Source organism: Bombina bombina, chromosome 7 (genome assembly GCF_027579735.1).
Source record: "Bombina bombina isolate aBomBom1 chromosome 7, aBomBom1.pri, whole genome shotgun sequence".
Classification (NCBI taxonomy): Eukaryota; Metazoa; Chordata; class Amphibia; order Anura; family Bombinatoridae; genus Bombina; species Bombina bombina.
Genome location: NC_069505.1, coordinates 354,014,094 through 354,033,346, shown reverse-complemented (window position 1 = coordinate 354,033,346; position 19,253 = coordinate 354,014,094). Strand labels below are relative to the sequence as shown.

At 38.6% G+C, this 19,253-nt stretch overlaps 1 protein-coding gene across 1 annotated transcript in view; it reads right to left on the bottom strand.

Annotated features, from left to right (window-relative positions):
- Positions 1–19,253, bottom strand: part of NUP210 (nucleoporin 210) — a 1,597,588-nt gene that overhangs the window by 1,552,602 nt on the left and 25,733 nt on the right. The window contains 2 exon segments of the mRNA XM_053721041.1: positions 6,209–6,340; positions 16,291–16,427. Of these exon segments, the coding sequence (XP_053577016.1) occupies positions 6,209–6,340; positions 16,291–16,427 (269 nt within the window).

The window sequence follows — 19,253 nt, the reverse complement described above, 5'->3', positions numbered from 1 at the left end:
TTTTGAAGGAACATAAAAAACATTTGTGGGTTTTTCTTACATATGTTGAGACTATGTCAATTTAAGCTATGCAATAAAAACATAATTTATGTAAGAACTTACCTGATAAATTCATTTCTTTCATATTAGCAAGAGTCCATGAGCTAGTGACGTATGGGATATACATTCCTACCAGGAGGGGCAAAGTTTCCCAAACCTCAAAATGACTATAAATACACCCCTCACCACACCCACAATTCAGTTTAACGAATAGCCTAGAAGTGGGGTGATAAGAAAGGAGTGAAAGAATCAAAAATAAGGAATTGGAATAATTGTGCTTTATACAAAAAAATCATAACCACCACAAAAAGGGTGGGTCTCATGGACTCTTGCCAATATGAAAGAAATTAATTTATCAGGTAAGTTCTTACATAAATTATGTTTTCTTTCATGTAATTAGCAAGAGTCCATGAGCTAGTGACATATGGGATAGCAGATACCCAAGATGTGGAACTTCCACGCAAGAGTCACTAGAGAGGGAGGGATAAAACAAAGACAGCCAATTCCGCTGAAAAAATAATCCACAACCCAAATCAAAAGTTTTAATCTTAATAATGAAAAAAACTGAAATCATAAGCAGAAGAATCAAACTGAAACAGCTGCCTGAAGTACTTTTCTACCAAAAACTGCTTCAGAAGAAGAGAAAACATCAAAATGGTAGAATTTAGTAAAAGTATGCAAAGAAGACCAAGTTGCTGCTTTGCAAATCTGATCAACAGAAGCTTCATTCCTAAAAGCCCAGGAAGTAGAAACTGACCTAGTAGAATGAGCCGTAATGCTTTGAGGCGGGGACTTACCCGACTCCACATAAGCATGATGAATCAAAGACTTTAACCAAGACGCCAAAGAAATGGCAGAAGCTTTCTGACCTTTCCTGGAACCAGAAAAGATAACAAATAGACAAGAAGTCTTCCTGAAATCTTTAGTAGCTTCAACAAAATATTTCAAAGCTCTTACTACATCCAAAGAATGTAAAGATCTCTCCTTTGAATTCTTAGGATTAGGACACAATGAAGGAACAACAATCTCTCTACTAATGTTGTTAGAATTCACAACCTTAGGTAAAAATTGAAATGAAGTCCGCAACACCGCCTTATCCTGATGAAAAATCAGAAAAGGAGATTCACAAGAAAGAGCAGATAACTCAGAAACTCTTCTAGCAGAAGAGATGGCCAAAAGGAACAAAACTTTCCAAGAAAGTAATTTAATATCCAGAGAATGCATAGGTTCAAACGGAGGAGCCTGTAAAGCCCTCAGAACCAAATTAAGACTCCAAGGAGGATAAATTGAGTTAATGACAGGCTTGATACGAACCAAAGCCTGTACAAAACAATGAATATCAGGAAGATTAGCAATTTTTCTGTGAAAAAGAACAGAAAGAGCAGAAATTTGTCCTTCCAAGGAACTTGCAGATAAACCTTTATCCAAACCATCCTGAAGAAACTGTAAAATTCTAGGAATTCTAAAAGAATGCCAGGAGAACTTATGAGAAGAACATAAAGGAATATAAGTCTTCCAGACTCGATAATAAATCTTTCTAGACACAGATTTACGAGCCTGTAACATAGTATTAATTACTGAGTCAGAGAAACCTCTATGACTAAGAATCAAGCGTTCAATTTCCATGCCTTCAAATTTAATGATTTGAGATCCTGATGGAAAAATGGGCCTTGAGATAGAAGGTCTGGTCTTAACGGGAGTGTCCAAGGTTGGCAACTGGCCATCCGAATGAGATCCGCATACCAAAACCTGTGAGGCCATGCTGGAGCCACCAGCAGAACAAACGAACGTTCCATTAGGATTTTGGAAATCACTCTTGGAAGAAGAACTAGAGGCGAAAAGACATAGGCAGGATGATAATTCCAAGGAAGCGACAACGCGTCCACTGCTTCCGCCTGAGGATCCCTGGATCTGGACAGATACCTGGGAAGTTTCTTGTTTAGATGAGAGGCCATCAAATTTATTTCTGGAAGTCCCCAGATTTGAACAATCTGGAGAAACACCTCTGGGTGAAGAGACCATTCGCCCGGATGTAACGTCTGGCGACTGAGATAATCCGCTTCCCAATTGTCTACACCTGGGATGTGAACCGCAGAAATTAGACAGGAGCTGGATTCCGCCCATACAAGTATCCGAGATACTTCTTTCATAGCTTGAGGACTGTGAGTCCCACCTTGATGATTGACATACGCCACAGTTGTGACATTGTCCGTCTGAAAACAAATAAACGATTCTCTCTTCAGAAGAGGCCAGAACTGAAGAGCTCTGAAAATCGCACGGAGTTCCAAAATGTTGATTGGTAATCTCGCCTCCTGAGATTCCCAAACCCCCTGCACTGTCAGAGATTCCCATACAGCTCCCCAACCTGAAAGACTCGCATCTGTTGAGATCACAGTCCAGGTTGGGCGAACAAAAGAGGCCCCTTGAATTAAACGATGGTGATCAAACCACCAAGTCAGAGAAGACCGAACATTGGGATTTAATGATATTATTTGTGAAATCCTTGTATAATCCCTGCACCACTGGTTCAGCATACAAAGCTGAAGAGGTCTCATGTGAAAACGAGCAAAGGGGATCGCGTCCGATGCAGCAGTCATGGGACCTAGAATTTCCATGCAAAAAGCTACCGAAGGGAATGACTGAGACTGAAGGTTTCGACAAGCTGAAACCAACTTCAGACGTCTCTTTTCTGTTAGAGACAAAGTCATGGACACTGAATCTATTTGAAAGCCCAAAAAGGTTACCTTTGTCTGAGGAATCAAGGAACTCTTTGGTAAATTGATCCTCCAACCATGTTTTTGAAGAAACAACACAAGTTGATTCGTATGAGATTCTGCAGAATGTAAAGACTGAGCAAGTACCAAGATATCGTCCAAATAAGGAAATACCGCAATACTCTGTTCTCTGATTACAGAGAGAAGGGCAACAAACTGGTAATGCTTGTCTAGAAAAGAGAATCTCAGAAACTGATAATGATCTGGATGAATTGGAATATGAAGATATGCATCCTGTAAATCTATTGTGGACATATAATGCCCTTGCTGAACAAAAGGCAGAATAGTCCTTATAGTCACCATTTTGAATGTTGGTATTCTTACATAACGATTCAATATTTTTAGATCCAGAACTGGTCTGAAGGAATTCTCCTTCTTTGGTACAATGAATAGATTTGAGTAAAACCCCAGACCCTGTTCCAGAACTGGAACTGGTACAATTACCCCAGCCAACTCTAGATCTGAAACACATTTCAGAAATGCCTGAGCCTTCACTGGGTTTACTGGAATGCGAGAAAGAAAAAATCTTCTCACAGGAGGTCTTATCTTGATACCTATTCTGTAACCTTGAGAAACAATGTTCTGAATCCAAAGACTGTGAATCGAATTTATCCAAACATCTTTGAAAAATCGTAACCTGCCCCCTACCAGCTGCGCTGGAATGAGGGCCGCACCTTCATGCGGATTTAGGAGCTGGTTTTGACTTTCTAAAAGGCTTGGATTTATTCCAGACTGGAGAAGTTTTCCAAACGGAAACCGTTCCTTTAGGGGAAGGGTCAGGCTTCTGTTCTTTATTCTGACGAAAGGAACGAAAACGATTAGCAGCCCTGTATTTACCTTTAGATTTTTTGTCTTGAGGCAAAAAGGTTCCCTTCCCCCCAGTAACAGTTGAAATAATAGAATCCAACTGTGAACCAAATAATTTATTACCTTGGAAAGAAAGAGAAAGCAAAGTTGACTTAGAAGTCATATCTGCATTCCAAGATTTAAGCCATAAAGCTCTTTTAGCTAATATAGCTAAAGACATATATCTGACATCAATTCTAATGATATCAAAAATGGCATCACAAATAAAGTTATTAGCATGTTGAAGAAGTTTAACAATGCTATAAGCATTATGGTCTGACACTTGTTGCGCTAAAGCCTCCAACCAGAAAGTGGAAGCTGCAGCAATATCAGCCAAAGAAATAGAAGGTCTAAGAAGATTACCTGAACATAAATAAGCTCTCCTTAGAAAGGATTCAAGCTTCCTATCTAAAGGATCCTTAAAGGAAGTACTATCTGCCGTAGGAATAGTAGTACGTTTAGCAAGAGTAGAAATAGCCCCATCAACTTTAGGGATTTTGTCCCAAAATTCCAATCTATCAGATGGCACAGGGTACAATTTCTTAAACCTTGGAGAAGGAGTAAATGAAGTACCCAGACTATCCATTCCCTAGAAATTACTTCTGAAATAGCATCAGGAACTGGAAAAACTTCAGGAATAACTACATGAGGTTTGAAAACCGAATTTAAACGCTTAGTAGATTTAGTATCAAGAGGACTAGACTCCTCCATATCTAAAGCAACTAACACTTCTTTAAGTACAGAACGAATAAACTCCATCTTAAATAAATATGAAGATTTATCAGTGTCAATATCTGAGGCAGAATCTTCTGAGCCAGATAGATCCTCATCAGAAACAGATAAGTCAGAATGATGACGGTCACTTAAAAGTTCATCTGAAATATGAGAAGTTTTAAAAGACCTTTTACGCTTACTGGAAGGAGGAATAACAGACAGAGCCTTCCTAATAGATTTAGAAACAAATTCTTTTACATTAACAGGGACATCCTGAACATTAGATGTTGAAGGAACTACAAAAGGTAATGGATTATTACTAATGGAAATACAATCTGCATTAGAAAGTTTATCATGACAGTTATCACAAACAACAGCTGGAGGAACAGTTACCAAAAGTTTACAACAGATGCACTTAACTTTGGTAGAACCAGCATCAGGCAGCGACTTTCCAGAAGTAGATTCTGATCCAGGGTCATGTTGAGACATCTTGCAATATGTAATAGAAAAAACAACATATAAAGCAAAATTATCAAATTCCTTAAATGACAGTTTCAGGAATGGGAAAAAATGCCAAATGAACAAGCCTCTAGCAACCAGAAGCAATGAAAAATGAGACTGAAATAATGTGAAAAAAAGGTGGAGACAAGAATGACGCCCACATTATTGGCGGCAAGTACAACGCCCATATTTTTTGGCGCCAAGAATGACGCCACATCCTGTGACGTCGAAAAAATGACGCCCACAATTTTGGCGCAAAAAAAACGTCTGAACGTCAAATATGACGCAACCATACGCAAACTTCCGGCGTCAATCAAGGCGCCGTAAATGACAAAATTTTTGCGCCAAAAAAGTTTGCGCCAAAAATGACGCAATAAATTGAAGCATTTTCAGCCCCCGCAAGCCTAACAGCCCACAGGGAAAAAAAGTCAATTGGAAAAAAAAAAATTCTTAAGGTAAGAAAAAAATATTTCATATGCATTATCCCAAATAATGAAACTGACTGTCTGAAATAAGGAATACTGATTATCCTGAATCAAGGCAAATATAAGTTTAAACACATATATTTAGAACTTTACATATAAAGTGCCCAACCATAGCATTGAGTGTCATAAATAGAAATAAGATTTACTTACCCCAAGACACTCATCTACATATAGTAGATAGCCAAACCAGTACTGAAACGAGAATCAGTAGAGGTAATGGTATATAAGAGTATATCGTCGATCTGAAAAGGGAGGTAGGAGAAGAAATCTCTACGACCGATAACAGAGAACCTATGAAATAGATCCCGTAGAAGGAGACCATTGAATTCAAATAGGCAATACTCTCTTCACATCCCTCTGACATTCAATGCACTCTGAGAGGAAAACCGGGCTCCAGCCTGCTGCGAATCGCATATCAACGTAGAATCTAGCACAAACTTACTTCACCACCTCCATGGGAGGCAAAGTTTGTAAAAACTGAATTGTGGGTGTGGTGAGGGGTGTATTTATAGGCATTTTGAAGTTTGGGAAACTTTGCCCCTCCTGGTAGGAATGTATATCCCATACGTCACTAGCTCATGGACTCTTGCTAATTACATGAAAGAAATGTACATGGTATGTAAACTGTTTATTATGTTTTTACTGCCTATTATTAATAAATAAAAGTTAAAAAAAAAAATTGTGGGGACCAAAAATATATATATAAATAAACAAACAAACAAACAACAAAGGTTGATTTATATCATATTACCATTACACAAGTTTAAGTAACCTCTCCAGTTTTTTCAGCTGTGAAAATAAAAGGTAATAAAAAGGGGTCAGGAAATACAAATTCAGACCAATTTTTACCTTCCGAGTCCAAAGCTTGTATTTTTAATTTCAATGGTGAATCCTCCAAATAAAGTTCTCTGGTTGTTGACACAATTTGGATGTAATCAATGATGTCAACGATTGCATCACAACGCAGAACTTGACCGGTAACTTTCAGAAAAATAAATATTAAAAGATGTTATTCAGAAAAGTCTCTTTCTAGAAATTTATAATCACCTTGCATTTAAAATGTTAAAGATCCTACTATGACAGTTTTTTAAATTTCAATAAATATAAAATTGGCAACAAGAGTCCTACACATTCATAACATTCTGTTAATAATGCTAAAGCAGGGTAAAGATGACTGTTCACACAGTGTGATCCACCAATTTTCATATAACTTCCTGTAATAGACTACTCTATAAAGAGGAATATGTACAGATACAGGTATAAAAATCCAGTATAAAACCTTTTAAAAACTTACATAGAAGCTCTCAGTTCTGTTTATGAGGTTGGGTTGGGACACCCACTGAAAGGGACTGGGAAAGCAAGAAAGCAGACATCCCCCGCCTGCTCCCTCTCTGTTATTTAAAAATCCATTACACAACCAGGAGTTTGTAGACATCAGTCAGGGGCAGCAAATCAAAAATTTGGAGAAAAGGAAAGACAAGAGGAGCCTGTGTGTACCGGTAAAGAAACAGGATAATCACAGTAAAGAAACCTTAATCAGGGTACTCACATTTGTGAAGAGCACTCAGACAGTGCTATAAGGCACAGGCTGGATATCTGACAGCAACCCAGCTCACTGATTAGCCCGAATTCAGGAACACTGGAACACCAGGAATTTAAAAGTGCTGCAATTAACACAGCTAAGTACTCTCAATGGGAGTGATTGGTATATGATAGGCAGGCAATGAAATGTTCCGATATAAAAACTAATTTATTTAAAATGTCAGGAAATAAAAGCAGGAACAATAAGGTAGGGTATGCTAGCAGCTCTTCTTAGTAATATGCAACGCATTTCTCAGCGCTTCAAAACGCTGTTTCATCAGGCATACAATACAGGCTGTAAATGGCCCTTATACAAGCCTTAACAATCATAGTACAAACACCTGGGAGCCTCCCCCACTGGAGAGGGTTCCCAGCAACTTAACCCTTTGTTTTCTATGTATACTTCATTCATGTGCTAACCTCAATGTGTTAGCTTAAATGCCAATATATATCAACAAAAATATATATAAAAAATATAAAATATAACATTTTTGTTTATATATATATATTTTATATTTTTTATTTTATATTTGTTATATATTTTTTATATATATTTTTGTTCATATATATTGGCATTTAAGCTAACACATTAAGGTTAGCACATGAATGAAGTATACATTTAAAACAAAGGGTTAAGTTGCTGGGAACCCTCTCCAGTGGGGGAGGCCGTCAATATCTATGCTGCCGTCAATAGCTATGTTACTGTCAAGGGTTAAGGGAAAAAATATCTAGTCCACTCCCAACATAACAGATATATACTTACAGAGGTTGAATTTGGTACATATTCCAATTAATAAAAAAAAAGCAAAAGGGCTAAAGACTATATATCAGTAATAGGCCACAGCCTTACACATTTATCTATACAGTAAATATAATCAGCAATAGCAAGCTATCCGCTAATAATTGTTCAAACAGGTAATAGTGACATCAATTCATATAACAAATGCAATCAATCTAGGGCTATGTGTAAATAAGTTTGGCACTATATCATGGGCATAGTCCCAAATCACATGGTTTAATATAAACAATCTAAATTAAGGCTCCTATTTTATTTCTGGGTTGCACATAAGCTAGGAGTAGTTGTAAACTTAAAAATAAACTTATAGTGTCCTGAAAAAGTGAAAAGTAAAATGTCTGTAGACGTCCTTTAGGCTAAGGCCATAACCATAAAACACAATACCATGTGCAGGAGCTCATTGGAGTATAGCAGCTGGTGCAGCTAATTGCAAACCAACTAATCAATTATGAGATTCGTTGACAACTATTTTCATAATCGATTATTATCGATTATGCCGATTAGTTGTTTCAGCTCTACTCCCGTTTGTGCCACCTACACCTTTGAGCCACAGATTTCTCCTCCCATCAATCGGTTGGTTCACTTGCTAAAAGTGGACTTTCATTCAGAGACTCATTGATGTTCTTTGGTACTATATTCAAATTAGGTTACAACAAATGATTATATTATATATTTGTATATGAATATACCTGTTTGATTAGACATTTTTATATTTGATTGTTGCATATTACCTGGTTTATTAACTTTGGTTACACTGTTCATAGTGTTTATAGCGCCCCCTATTAGGAGCCAGATCCCTTTGACTCCTTTTATTATTTTTTAAATCAAATATTTACATTTTTACAAAAACACTCCTAGATGGGCTATTTAAAAGGGACAGTCTAGTATAAATTAAACTTTCATTGTTCAGATAGGACTTTTAATTTTACTCAACTTTCCAATTTACTTTTATCATCAAATTTGCTTTTTTCTCTTGGTATTCTTAGTTTAAGCTAAACATAGGTAGGCTCATATGCTAATTTCTAAGCCTTTGAGGGCTGCCTCTTATCACATGCTTTTTAAATCTCTTTTCAACACAAAGAGACAGAAAGTACACGTGGGCCATATACATAACACTGTGTTCAGGCACAGGGCGTTATTTAAGATTTAGCACAAAACAATGCTAAATGTAAGACAATAGGCTGGAAGAAGGTTCCTAGATACAATGTAATCACAGAGGTAAAAAGTATATTAATATAGCCGTGAATTGGTAATAAAGGGATTATCTATTTTATAAAACAATAACAATTCTATGGTAGACTGTCCCTTTAAAGAAAAATCTTGTGTACAATGTCCCTTTAAAGCAGCATGGATGATGCAGAATTATGTTTAAAATGGATACTAAACCAAATTTTGCAATTTTGAGCAAATTTCTCATTTACTCCTATTCTCAATTTTTCTTCTTCGTCTTGCTATCTTTATTTGAAAAGTAGCAATCTAAGCTTAGGAGCCAGACCATTTTTAGTTCAGCAACTAGGTAGCATTTTTGTTTAATGTAGCCACCAATCAGCAAGCGCTACCCAGGGTGCTGAACCAAAAATGGTCCGGCTCCTAAGCTTTCATTCCTGCTTTTCAAATAAAGATATCAAGAGAACAAAGAAAATTTGATAATAGGAGTAAATTAGAAAGTTGATTACAACTGCATGCTCTATCTGAATCCTGAAAGAAAAAATTGGGTTAAGTATCCCTTTAATGAAGTCCCCTTAAAGGGATAGGAAAGTCAAAAACAGAATTTATGCTTACCTGATAAATTACTTTCTCCAACGGTGTGTCCGGTCCACGGCGTCATCCTTACTTGTGGGATATTCTCTTCCCCAACAGGAAATGGCAAAGAGTCCCAGCAAAGCTGGTCACATGATCCCTCCTAGGCTCCGCCTACCCCAGTCATTCGACCGACGGACAGGAGGAAATATATATAGGAGAAATCATATGATACCGTGGTGACTGTAGTTAGAGAAAATAATTCATCAGACCTGATTAAAAAAACCAGGGCGGGCCGTGGACCGGACACACCGTTGGAGAAAGTAATTTATCAGGTAAGCATAAATTCTGTTTTCTCCAGCATAGGTGTGTCCGGTCCACGGCGTCATCCTTACTTGTGGGAACCAATACCAAAGCTTTAGGACACGGATGAAGGGAGGGAGCAAATCAGGTCACATAAACGGAAGGCACCACAGCTTGCAAAACCTTTCTCCCAAAAATAGCCTCCGAAGAAGCAAAAGTATCAAATTTGTAAAATTTGGCAAAAGTGTGCAGTGAAGACCAAGTCGCTGCCTTACATATCTGGTCAACAGAAGCCTCGTTCTTGAAGGCCCATGTGGAAGCCACAGCCCTAGTGGAGTGAGCTGTGATTCTTTCAGGAGGCTGCCGTCCGGCAGTCTCATAAGCCAATCGGATAATGCTTTTAAGCCAAAAGGAAAGAGAGGTAGAAGTCGCTTTTTGACCTCTCCTTTTACCAGAATAAACAACAAACAAGGAAGATGTTTGTCTGAAATCTTTAGTAGCCTCTAAATAGAATTTTAGAGCACGGACTACGTTCAAATTGTGTAACAAACGTTCCTTCTTTGAAACTGGATTCGGACACAAAGAAGGTACAACTATCTCCTGGTTAATATTTTTGTTGGAAACAACTTTCGGAAGAAAACCAGGCTTAGTACGCAAAACCACCTTATCTGCATGGAACACCAGATAGGGCGGAGAACACTGCAGAGCAGATAACTCTGAAACTCTTCTAGCAGAAGAAATTGCAACCAAAAACAAAACTTTCCAAGATAATAACTTAATATCTACGGAATGTAAGGGTTCAAACGGAACCCCTTGAAGAACTGAAAGAACTAGATTTAGACTCCAGGGAGGAGTCAAAGGTCTGTAAACAGGCTTGATTCTAACCAGAGCCTGAACAAATGCTTGAACATCTGGCACAGCTGCCAGCCTTTTGTGAAGTAAAACAGATAAAGCAGAGATCTGTCCCTTCAGAGAACTTGCAGATAATCCTTTCTCCAAACCTTCTTGTAGAAAGGATAGAATCTTAGGAATTTTTATCTTGTTCCATGGGAATCCTTTAGATTCACACCAACAGATATATTTTTTCCATATTTTATGGTAAATTTTTCTAGTTACAGGCTTTCTAGCCTGAATCAGAGTATCTATTACAGAATCTGAAAACCCACGCTTTGATAAAATCAAGCGTTCAATCTCCAAGCCGTCAGTTGGAGGGAAACCAGATTCGGATGTTCGAATGGACCTTGAACAAGAAGGTCCTGTCTCAAAGGTAGCTTCCATGGTGGAGCCGATGACATATTCACCAGGTCTGCATACCAAGTCCTGCGTGGCCACGCAGGAGCTATCAAGATCACCGAAGCCCTCTCCTGATTGATCCTGGCTACCAGCCTGGGAATGAGAGGAAACGGTGGGAATACATAAGCTAGGTTGAAGGTCCAAGGTGCTACTAGTGCATCTACTAGAGTCGCCTTGGGATCCCTGGATCTGGACCCGTAGCAAGGAACCTTGAAGTTCTGACGAGACACCATCAGATCCATGTCTGGAATGCCCCATAATTGAGTTATTTGGGCAAAGATTTCCGGATGGAGTTCCCACTCCCCCGGATGGAATGTCTGACGACTCAGAAAATCCGCTTCCCAATTTTCCACTCCTGGGATGTGGATTGCAGACAAGTGGCAGGAGTGATCCTCCGCCCATTGAATTATTTTGAAACCTTATGAATTTGGCCTTTGCTAGTTGAGGCCAAGCTTTGAGAGCATTGAATATCGCTCTCAGTTCCAGAATGTTTATCGGGAGAAGAGATTCTTCCCGAGACCATAGACCCTGAGCTTTCAGGGGTTCCCAGACCGCACCCCAGCCCACCAGGCTGGCGTCGGTCGTGACAATGACCCACTCTGGTCTGCGGAAGCTCATTCCCTGTGACAGATTGTCCAGGGTCAGCCACCAACGGAGTGAATCTCTGGTCTTTTGATCTACTTGAATCGTCGGAGACAAGTCTGTATAATCCCCATTCCACTGTCTGAGCATGCACAGTTGTAATGGTCTTAGATGAATTCGTGCAAAAGGAACTATGTCCATTGCTGCAACCATCAATCCTATTACTTCCATGCACAGCGCTATGGAAGGACGAAGAACAGAATGAAGTACTTGACAAGAGCTTAGAATTTTTGATTTTCTGACCTCTGTCAGAAAAATCCTCATTTCTAAGGAATCTATTATTGTTCCCAAGAAGGGAACTCTTGTTGACGGGGACAGAGAACTTTTTTCTTTGTTCACCTTCCATCCGTGAGATCTGAGAAAGGCTAGGATGATGTCCGTATGAGCCTTTGCTTTTGACAGAGACGACGCTTGAATCAGGATGTCGTCCAAGTAAGGTACTACTGCAATGCCCCTTGGTCTTAGAACCGCTAGAAGGGACCCTAGTACCTTTGTGAAAATCCTTGGAGCAGTGGCTAATCCGAATGGAAGTGCCACAAACTGGTAATGCTTGTCCAGAAAAGCGAACCTTAGGAACTGATGTTGTTCCTTGTGGATAGGAATATGTAGGTACGCATCCTTTAAATCCACGGTAGTCATAAATTGATTTTCCTGGATAGTAGGTAGGATCGTTCGAATAGTTTCCATTTTGAACGATGGAACCTTGAGAAATTTGTTTAGGATCTTGAGATCCAAAATTGGTCTGAATGTTCCCTCTTTTTTGGGAACTATGAACAGGTTGGAATAAAAACCCATCCCTTGTTCTCTTATTGGAACTGGATGAATCACTCCCATCTTTAACAGGTCTTCTACACAATGTAAGAATGCCTGTCTTTTTATTTGGTTTGAAGATAATTGAGACCTGTGGAACCTTCCCCTTGGGGGTAGTTCCTTGAATTCCAGGAGATAACCTTGAGAAACTATTTCTAGCGCCCAAGGATCCTGAACATCTCTTGCCCAAGCCTGAGCAAAGAGAGAAAGTCTGCCCCCCACCAGATCCGGTCCCGGATCGGGGGCCATCCCTTCATGCTGTTTTGGTAGCAGTGGTAGGCTTCTTGACCTGCTTACCCTTGTTCCAGCCTTGCATTGGTCTCCAGGCTGGTTTGGGTTATGAAGTATTACCCTCTTGCTTAGAGGATGTAGAGTTAGAGGCTGGTCCGTTTCTGCGAAAGGGACGAAAATTAGGCTTATTTTTAGCCTTAAAAGACCTATCCTGTGGGAGGGCGTGGCCCTTTCCCCCGGTGATGTCTGAAATAATCTCTTTCAAATCAGGTCCAAATAATGTTTTACCCTTGAAAGGGATGTTAAGCAATTTTGTCTTGGAAGACACATCCGCTGACCAAGACTTTAGCCAAAGCGCTCTGCGCGCCACGATAGCAAACCCTGAATTTTTCGCCGCTAATCTAGCTAATTGCAAAGCGGCATCTAAAATAAAAGAGTTAGCCAATTTAAGTGCTTGAACTCTGTCCATAACCTCCTCATACGAAGATTCTTTATTGAGCGACTTTTCTAGTTCCTCGAACCAGAAACACGCTGCCGTAGTGACAGGAACAATGCATGAAATTGGTTGTAGAAGGTAACCTTGCTGAACAAAAATCTTTTTAAGCAAACCCTCTAATTTTTTATCCATAGGATCTTTGAAAGCACAACTATCTTCGATAGGAATAGTAGTGCGTTTGTTTAGAATAGAAACCGCCCCCTCAACCTTGGGGACTGTCTGCCATAAGTCCTTTCTGGGGTCGACTATAGGAAATAATTTCTTAAAAATAGGGGGGGGGACAAAAGGTATGCCGGGCCTTTCCCACTCTTTATTTACTATGTCCGCCACCCGCTTGGGTATAGGAAAAGCGTCGGGGGGCACCGGAACCTCTAGGAACTTGTCCATCTTACATAATTTCTCTGGAATGACCAAATTGTCACAATCATCCAGAGTAGATAATACCTCCTTAAGCAGTGCGCGGAGATGTTCTAATTTAAATTTAAATGTCACAACATCAGGTTCAGCTTGTTGAGAAATTTTTCCTGAATCTGAAATTTCTCCCTCAGACAAAACCTCCCTCCTGGCCCCTTCAGATTGGTGTGAGGGTATGTCAGAACAGTTATCATCAGCGTCCTCTTGCTCCTCAGTGTTTAAAACAGAGCAATCGCGCTTTCTCTGATAAGTAGGCATTTTGAATAAAATGTTTGCTATAGAGTTATCCATTACAGCCGTTAATTGTTGCATGGTAATAAGAATTGGCGCACTAGATGTACTAGGGGCCTCTTGTGTGGGCAAAACTGGTGTAGACACAGAAGGGGATGATGTAGTATCATGTTTACTCCCCTCATTTGAGGAATCATCTTGGGCAATATCATTATCTGTGGCATTGTTGTCCCTACTTTGTTTGGACACTATGGCACAATTATCACATAAATTTAAATGGGGAGACACCTTGGCTTTCATACATATAGAACATAGCTTATCTGATGGTACAGACATGTTAAACAGGCTTAAACTTGTCAACAAAGCACAAAAAACGTTTTAAAATAAAACCGTTACTGTCACTTTAAATTTCAAACTGAAAACACTTTATTACTGAATATGTGAAAAAGAATGAAGGAATTGTTCAAAATTCACCAAAATTTCACCACAGTGTCTTAAAGCCTTAAAAGTATTGCACACCAAATTTCAGAGCTTTAACCCTTAAATTAACGGAACCGGAGCCGTTTTTACATTTAACCCCTATACAGTCCCAGCTATATGCTTTGCTGAGACCCAACCAAGCCCAGAGGGGAATACGATACCAAATGATGCCTTCAATAAGCTTTTTCAGTGATTCTTAGCTCCTCACACATGCATCTGCATGCCTTGCTCTCCAAAAACAACTGCGCATTAGTGGCGCGAAAATGAGGCTCTGTCTATAACTAGAAAAGGCCCCCATTTGAAAAAGGTGTCCAACACAGTGCCTGCCGTTTTTCTAAACAATCCCCAAGATTATAATAACCATTAAAAGTTAGAATCTGCAAAATATGCTTAGCAAAGCAATCGTTTTAGCCCAGAAAAATGTCTACCAGTTTTTTAAGCCCTTATGAAGCCCTTTATTCTTTTATTTAACTAAGAAAATGGCTTACCAGTCCCCATAAGGGGAAATGACAGCCTTCCAGCATTACATAGTCTTGTTAGAAATATGGCCAGTCATACCTTAAGCAGAAAAGTCTGCCAACTGTTTCCCCCAACTGAAGTTACTTCATCTCAACAGTCCTGTGTGGAAACAGCAATCGATTTTAGTAACGTCTGCTAAAATCATCTTCCTCTTACAAACAGAAATCTTCATCTTTTTTCTGTTTCAGAGTAAATAGTACATACCAGCACTATTTTAAAATAACAAACACTTGATTGAAGAATAAAAACTACATTTAAACACCAAAAAACTCTTAACCATCTCCGTGGAGATGTTGCCTGTGCAACGGCAAAGAGAATGACTGGGGTAGGCGGAGCCTAGGAGGGATCATGTGACCAGCTTTGCTGGGACTCTTTGCCATTTCCTGTTGGGGAAGAGAATATCCCACAAGTAAGGATGACGCCGTGGACCGGACACACCTATGTTGGAGAAATTAAACTTGCATGATTCAGATAGATCATGTCATTTTAAGAAACTTTTAAATTCACTTCTATTTTCAAATGTGCTTTGTTATCTTGATATCCACTGTTGAAAAATAATATGCACATATCCTACACTAGTGAGAGCTAACTGCTGATTGGTGCCTGCACACATTTGTCTCATGTGATTGGCTGACTCGATGTGTTCAGCTAACTGCCAGTAGTGCATTACTGCTTCTTCAGCAAAAGATAACAAGAGAATGAAGCAAATTTGATAATAGAAGTAAATTGGAAAATTGTTTGAAATTGAATGCTCTATCCAAACCATGAAATAAAATATTGGGGTTTCCTCTCCCTTTAATGTAGATTACAGGGCATCATTTAAAAAAATCCATGATCTGTCTTTGCATGTTCTAATTAAAATATACATATAAAGTGCATAGGCTCAAGCTCTGAATCATTTTTATTCTAAAAGTAGGCTTAATGCAACACAACTTATCAGAAACTTTATTTCCCAAGGCAATATCTTAAATGTGACCACCCACATGGAGGTTCAGTTCATCCAATGGTAACAAGACCATTTTCTAGAATATAATGGCCCAGGTAATACAGCTTTTGATTAATTGTATCGTTTGTTAACAATTTTTAAAAACACACATGCTGCACAGTGAGGGGTGGCAACTAGAGACTTGTAAACACACAAGTTAAAAACTAAATATGCACACATTAAAGAACACCCTATTTAAACACTACACACTAAAAGTGCTAAAAGAAGACAGATTCAAACTTTTAGTTTTTTTTTTGTTTGTTACAAAAATAAAAGTTCAGAAATACTGAAAAGGTCACTTACATATTTCTTCTGCTAAAAGTGCTAAAAGAAGACAGATTCAAACTTTTAGTTTTTTTTTTTGTTTGTTACAAAAATAAAAGTTCAGAAATACTGAAAAGGTCACTTACATATTTCTTCTGCTAAAATGATGCTGGTTGACCGAGTCGGGTGAGATGCACGCGCCTGCACAACTGCTTTTTGTGAACATCGCCTTTCATCGACATATATAGGGTCTATACTTGCAACTTCTGGTCTAGTTGAGGACCTAAGAGAAAATAAAAAGTAATTCAGGTAGTATTAAAGGGACCGTATACACTCATTTTCATATAACTGCATGTAATAGACACTACTATAAAGAATAAGATGCACAGATACTGATATAAAAATCCAGTATAAAACTGTTTAAAAGCTTATTTAGAAGCTCTCAGTTTAGCTCTGTTGAAAAGGTATCTGGAAAGCCCACTGCATGTGGGAAATAAGACCCCCCCCCCCCTTCTTTTCCATATGACTCCTAACCAAGCCAATACCCACAGATACCAACTCCAGCTTGCTCCTGTTTGTATAAAGAGTAAAGACCCTTTATACAAACAGGAGCAAGCTGGAGTAGGTATCTGTCGGTATTCTCTTAAAACTTTGGGGCTTGGTTATGAGTCTGAAAATCAGAGCAATGTTATATGTTATTTAAAAATAAGCAAACTATACTTTTTTTTTTAAAAACAAAAAACTTTATGGGCTATATAAATAGATCATCTACAAAACATTTATGCAAAGAAAAAATGATTGTATAATGTCCCCTTAAGCTAGATTCTAAACAAGAAATATTATATGAAAATATTGACATTTAACATTGTTTTAAATTTGCTTTGGTATGTCTATTTCACCCACTGTCTATTCCTGATCTGCTCAAATCCTGATCCCAGCATGTGTAATTCTTTAACCCCTTAAAGGGACACTGTACCCAAAATTTTTCTTTCGTGATTCAGATTGAGCATGAAATTTTAAGCAACTTTCTAATTTACTCCTATTATCAATTTTTCTTCATTCTCTTGGTATCTTTATTTGAAATGCAAGAATGTAAGTTTAGATGCCGGCCCATTTTTGGTGAACAACCTGGGTTGTCCTTGCTGATTGGTGGATAAATTCATCCACCAATAAAAAAGTGCTGTCCAGAGTACTGAAACCAAAAAAAAAGCTTAGATGCCTTCTGTTTCAAATAATGATAGCAAGAGAACAAAGAAAAATTGATAATAGGAGTAAATTAGAAAGTTGCTTAAAATTGCATGCTCTTTCTGAATTACAAAAGAAAAAATCTGAGTTCAGTGTCCCTTTAAGGACCAAGGACGTGCTATGTACTAGCCTCAAAAAAACCACAGTTAAAGGGCCACTAAACCCCAAATCTTTCTTTCATGATTCAGATAGAGAATAGAAATTTAAACAACATTACAATTTACTTCCATTATTTATTTTGCTTCATTTTTTAAATATCCTTAGTTAAAGAAAAAGCAATGCACATGGTGAGCCAATCACACAAGGCTTCTATGTGCAGCAACCAATCAGCAGCTAGTGAGCATATCTAGATATGCTTTTCATCAAAGAATATCAAGAGAATAAAACAAATTAGATAATATACGTAAATTAGAAAGATGTTTAAAATTGCATTCACTTTCTAAATCATAAAAGAAAAAATGTGGGTGGCATGTCCCTTTAAGGACCAAGGACGTACATAGCATGTCCTCAGTTTAACTGAGCGCTGGAAGCAATCGTGATCGCTTCCAGCCACTCTCAGGGTATTGTAGCGTTGCCTCGATATTGAGGCATTGTGCAATACCCTTTAGGCAGCTACCGCAATACCCTTTAGGCAGCTACCGATGCAGAGAGGCCACTCTGTGGCCCTTTCTGCATCAGTAGCTGTCTAAAGGGTATTGCTTCAGAAAGTAGCTGCCTAAAGGGTATTGCTGCAGAAAGTGTATAATAAATAAAAAAAACTTTTATTTTAGTACTGGCAGACTTTCTGCCAGTAATTAAAGTGAAGGTCAATCCTAGCATTGTACAAACGCTAGAATTGACTATTGAAACAAATAAAGGGGACTTTCATTCATGAAGTATAAGATACTTCATGTAGAAAGCTCATTTGTTTCAACCGATCGCCGTTCTTAGCTGCTTCAGCAGCCTACGGCAAAAAAATTTTTTTGCTAAGAGGTGACGTTTTCACCTCTTAGCCAATAGACGTGCAGTAAATCTGGCTTGGCGCCCATGGGACCCAGATTTACCGCACGGCTATTGGCTAAGAGGTGAAAACGTCACCTCTTAGCAAAAAAAAAAATTAGCTGCTAAGAACTGCGATCAGTTAAAACAAATAAAGGAGCTTTCTACATGAAGTATCTTATACTTCATGAATGAAAGTCCCCTTTATTTGTTTCAATAGTCAATGCTAGCGTTTGTACAACGCTTGGATTGACTTTCACTTTAAGATGGGGGTGACCATTGTGGGGTGGGGGATGGAATATAGATATTTGAGTGGGATGAAATGTGGGATGTGTCAGGTGGGAGGCTGATCTCTACACTAAAGCTAAAATTAACCCTACAAGCTATCTAATTAACCCCTTCACTGCTGGGCATAATACAAGTGTGATGCGCAGCGACATTTAGGGGCCTCCTAATTACTAAAAAGCAATGCCAAAGTCATATATATGTCTGCTATTTCTGAGCAAAGGGGATCCCAGAGAAGCATTTACAACCATTTCTGCCATAATTGCACAAGCTGTTTGTAAATAATAATTTCAGTGAAAAATTACCGATTTTTTTTTATTTGATCGCATTTGGCGGTGAAATAGTGGCATGAAATATACCAAAATGGGCCTAGATCAATACTTTGGGTTGTCTACTAAAAAAAAAAGTAAATTTATGCTTACCTGATAAATTAATTTCTTCTATGGTAAGACGAGTCCACGGATTCATCCTTTACTTGTGGGATATTATCCTCCTGCTAACAGGAAGTGGCAAAGAGCACCACAGCAGAGCTGTCTATATAGCTCCTCCCCCCAGTCATTCGACCGAAGGTACAGGAAGGAAAAGGAGAAACTACAAGGTG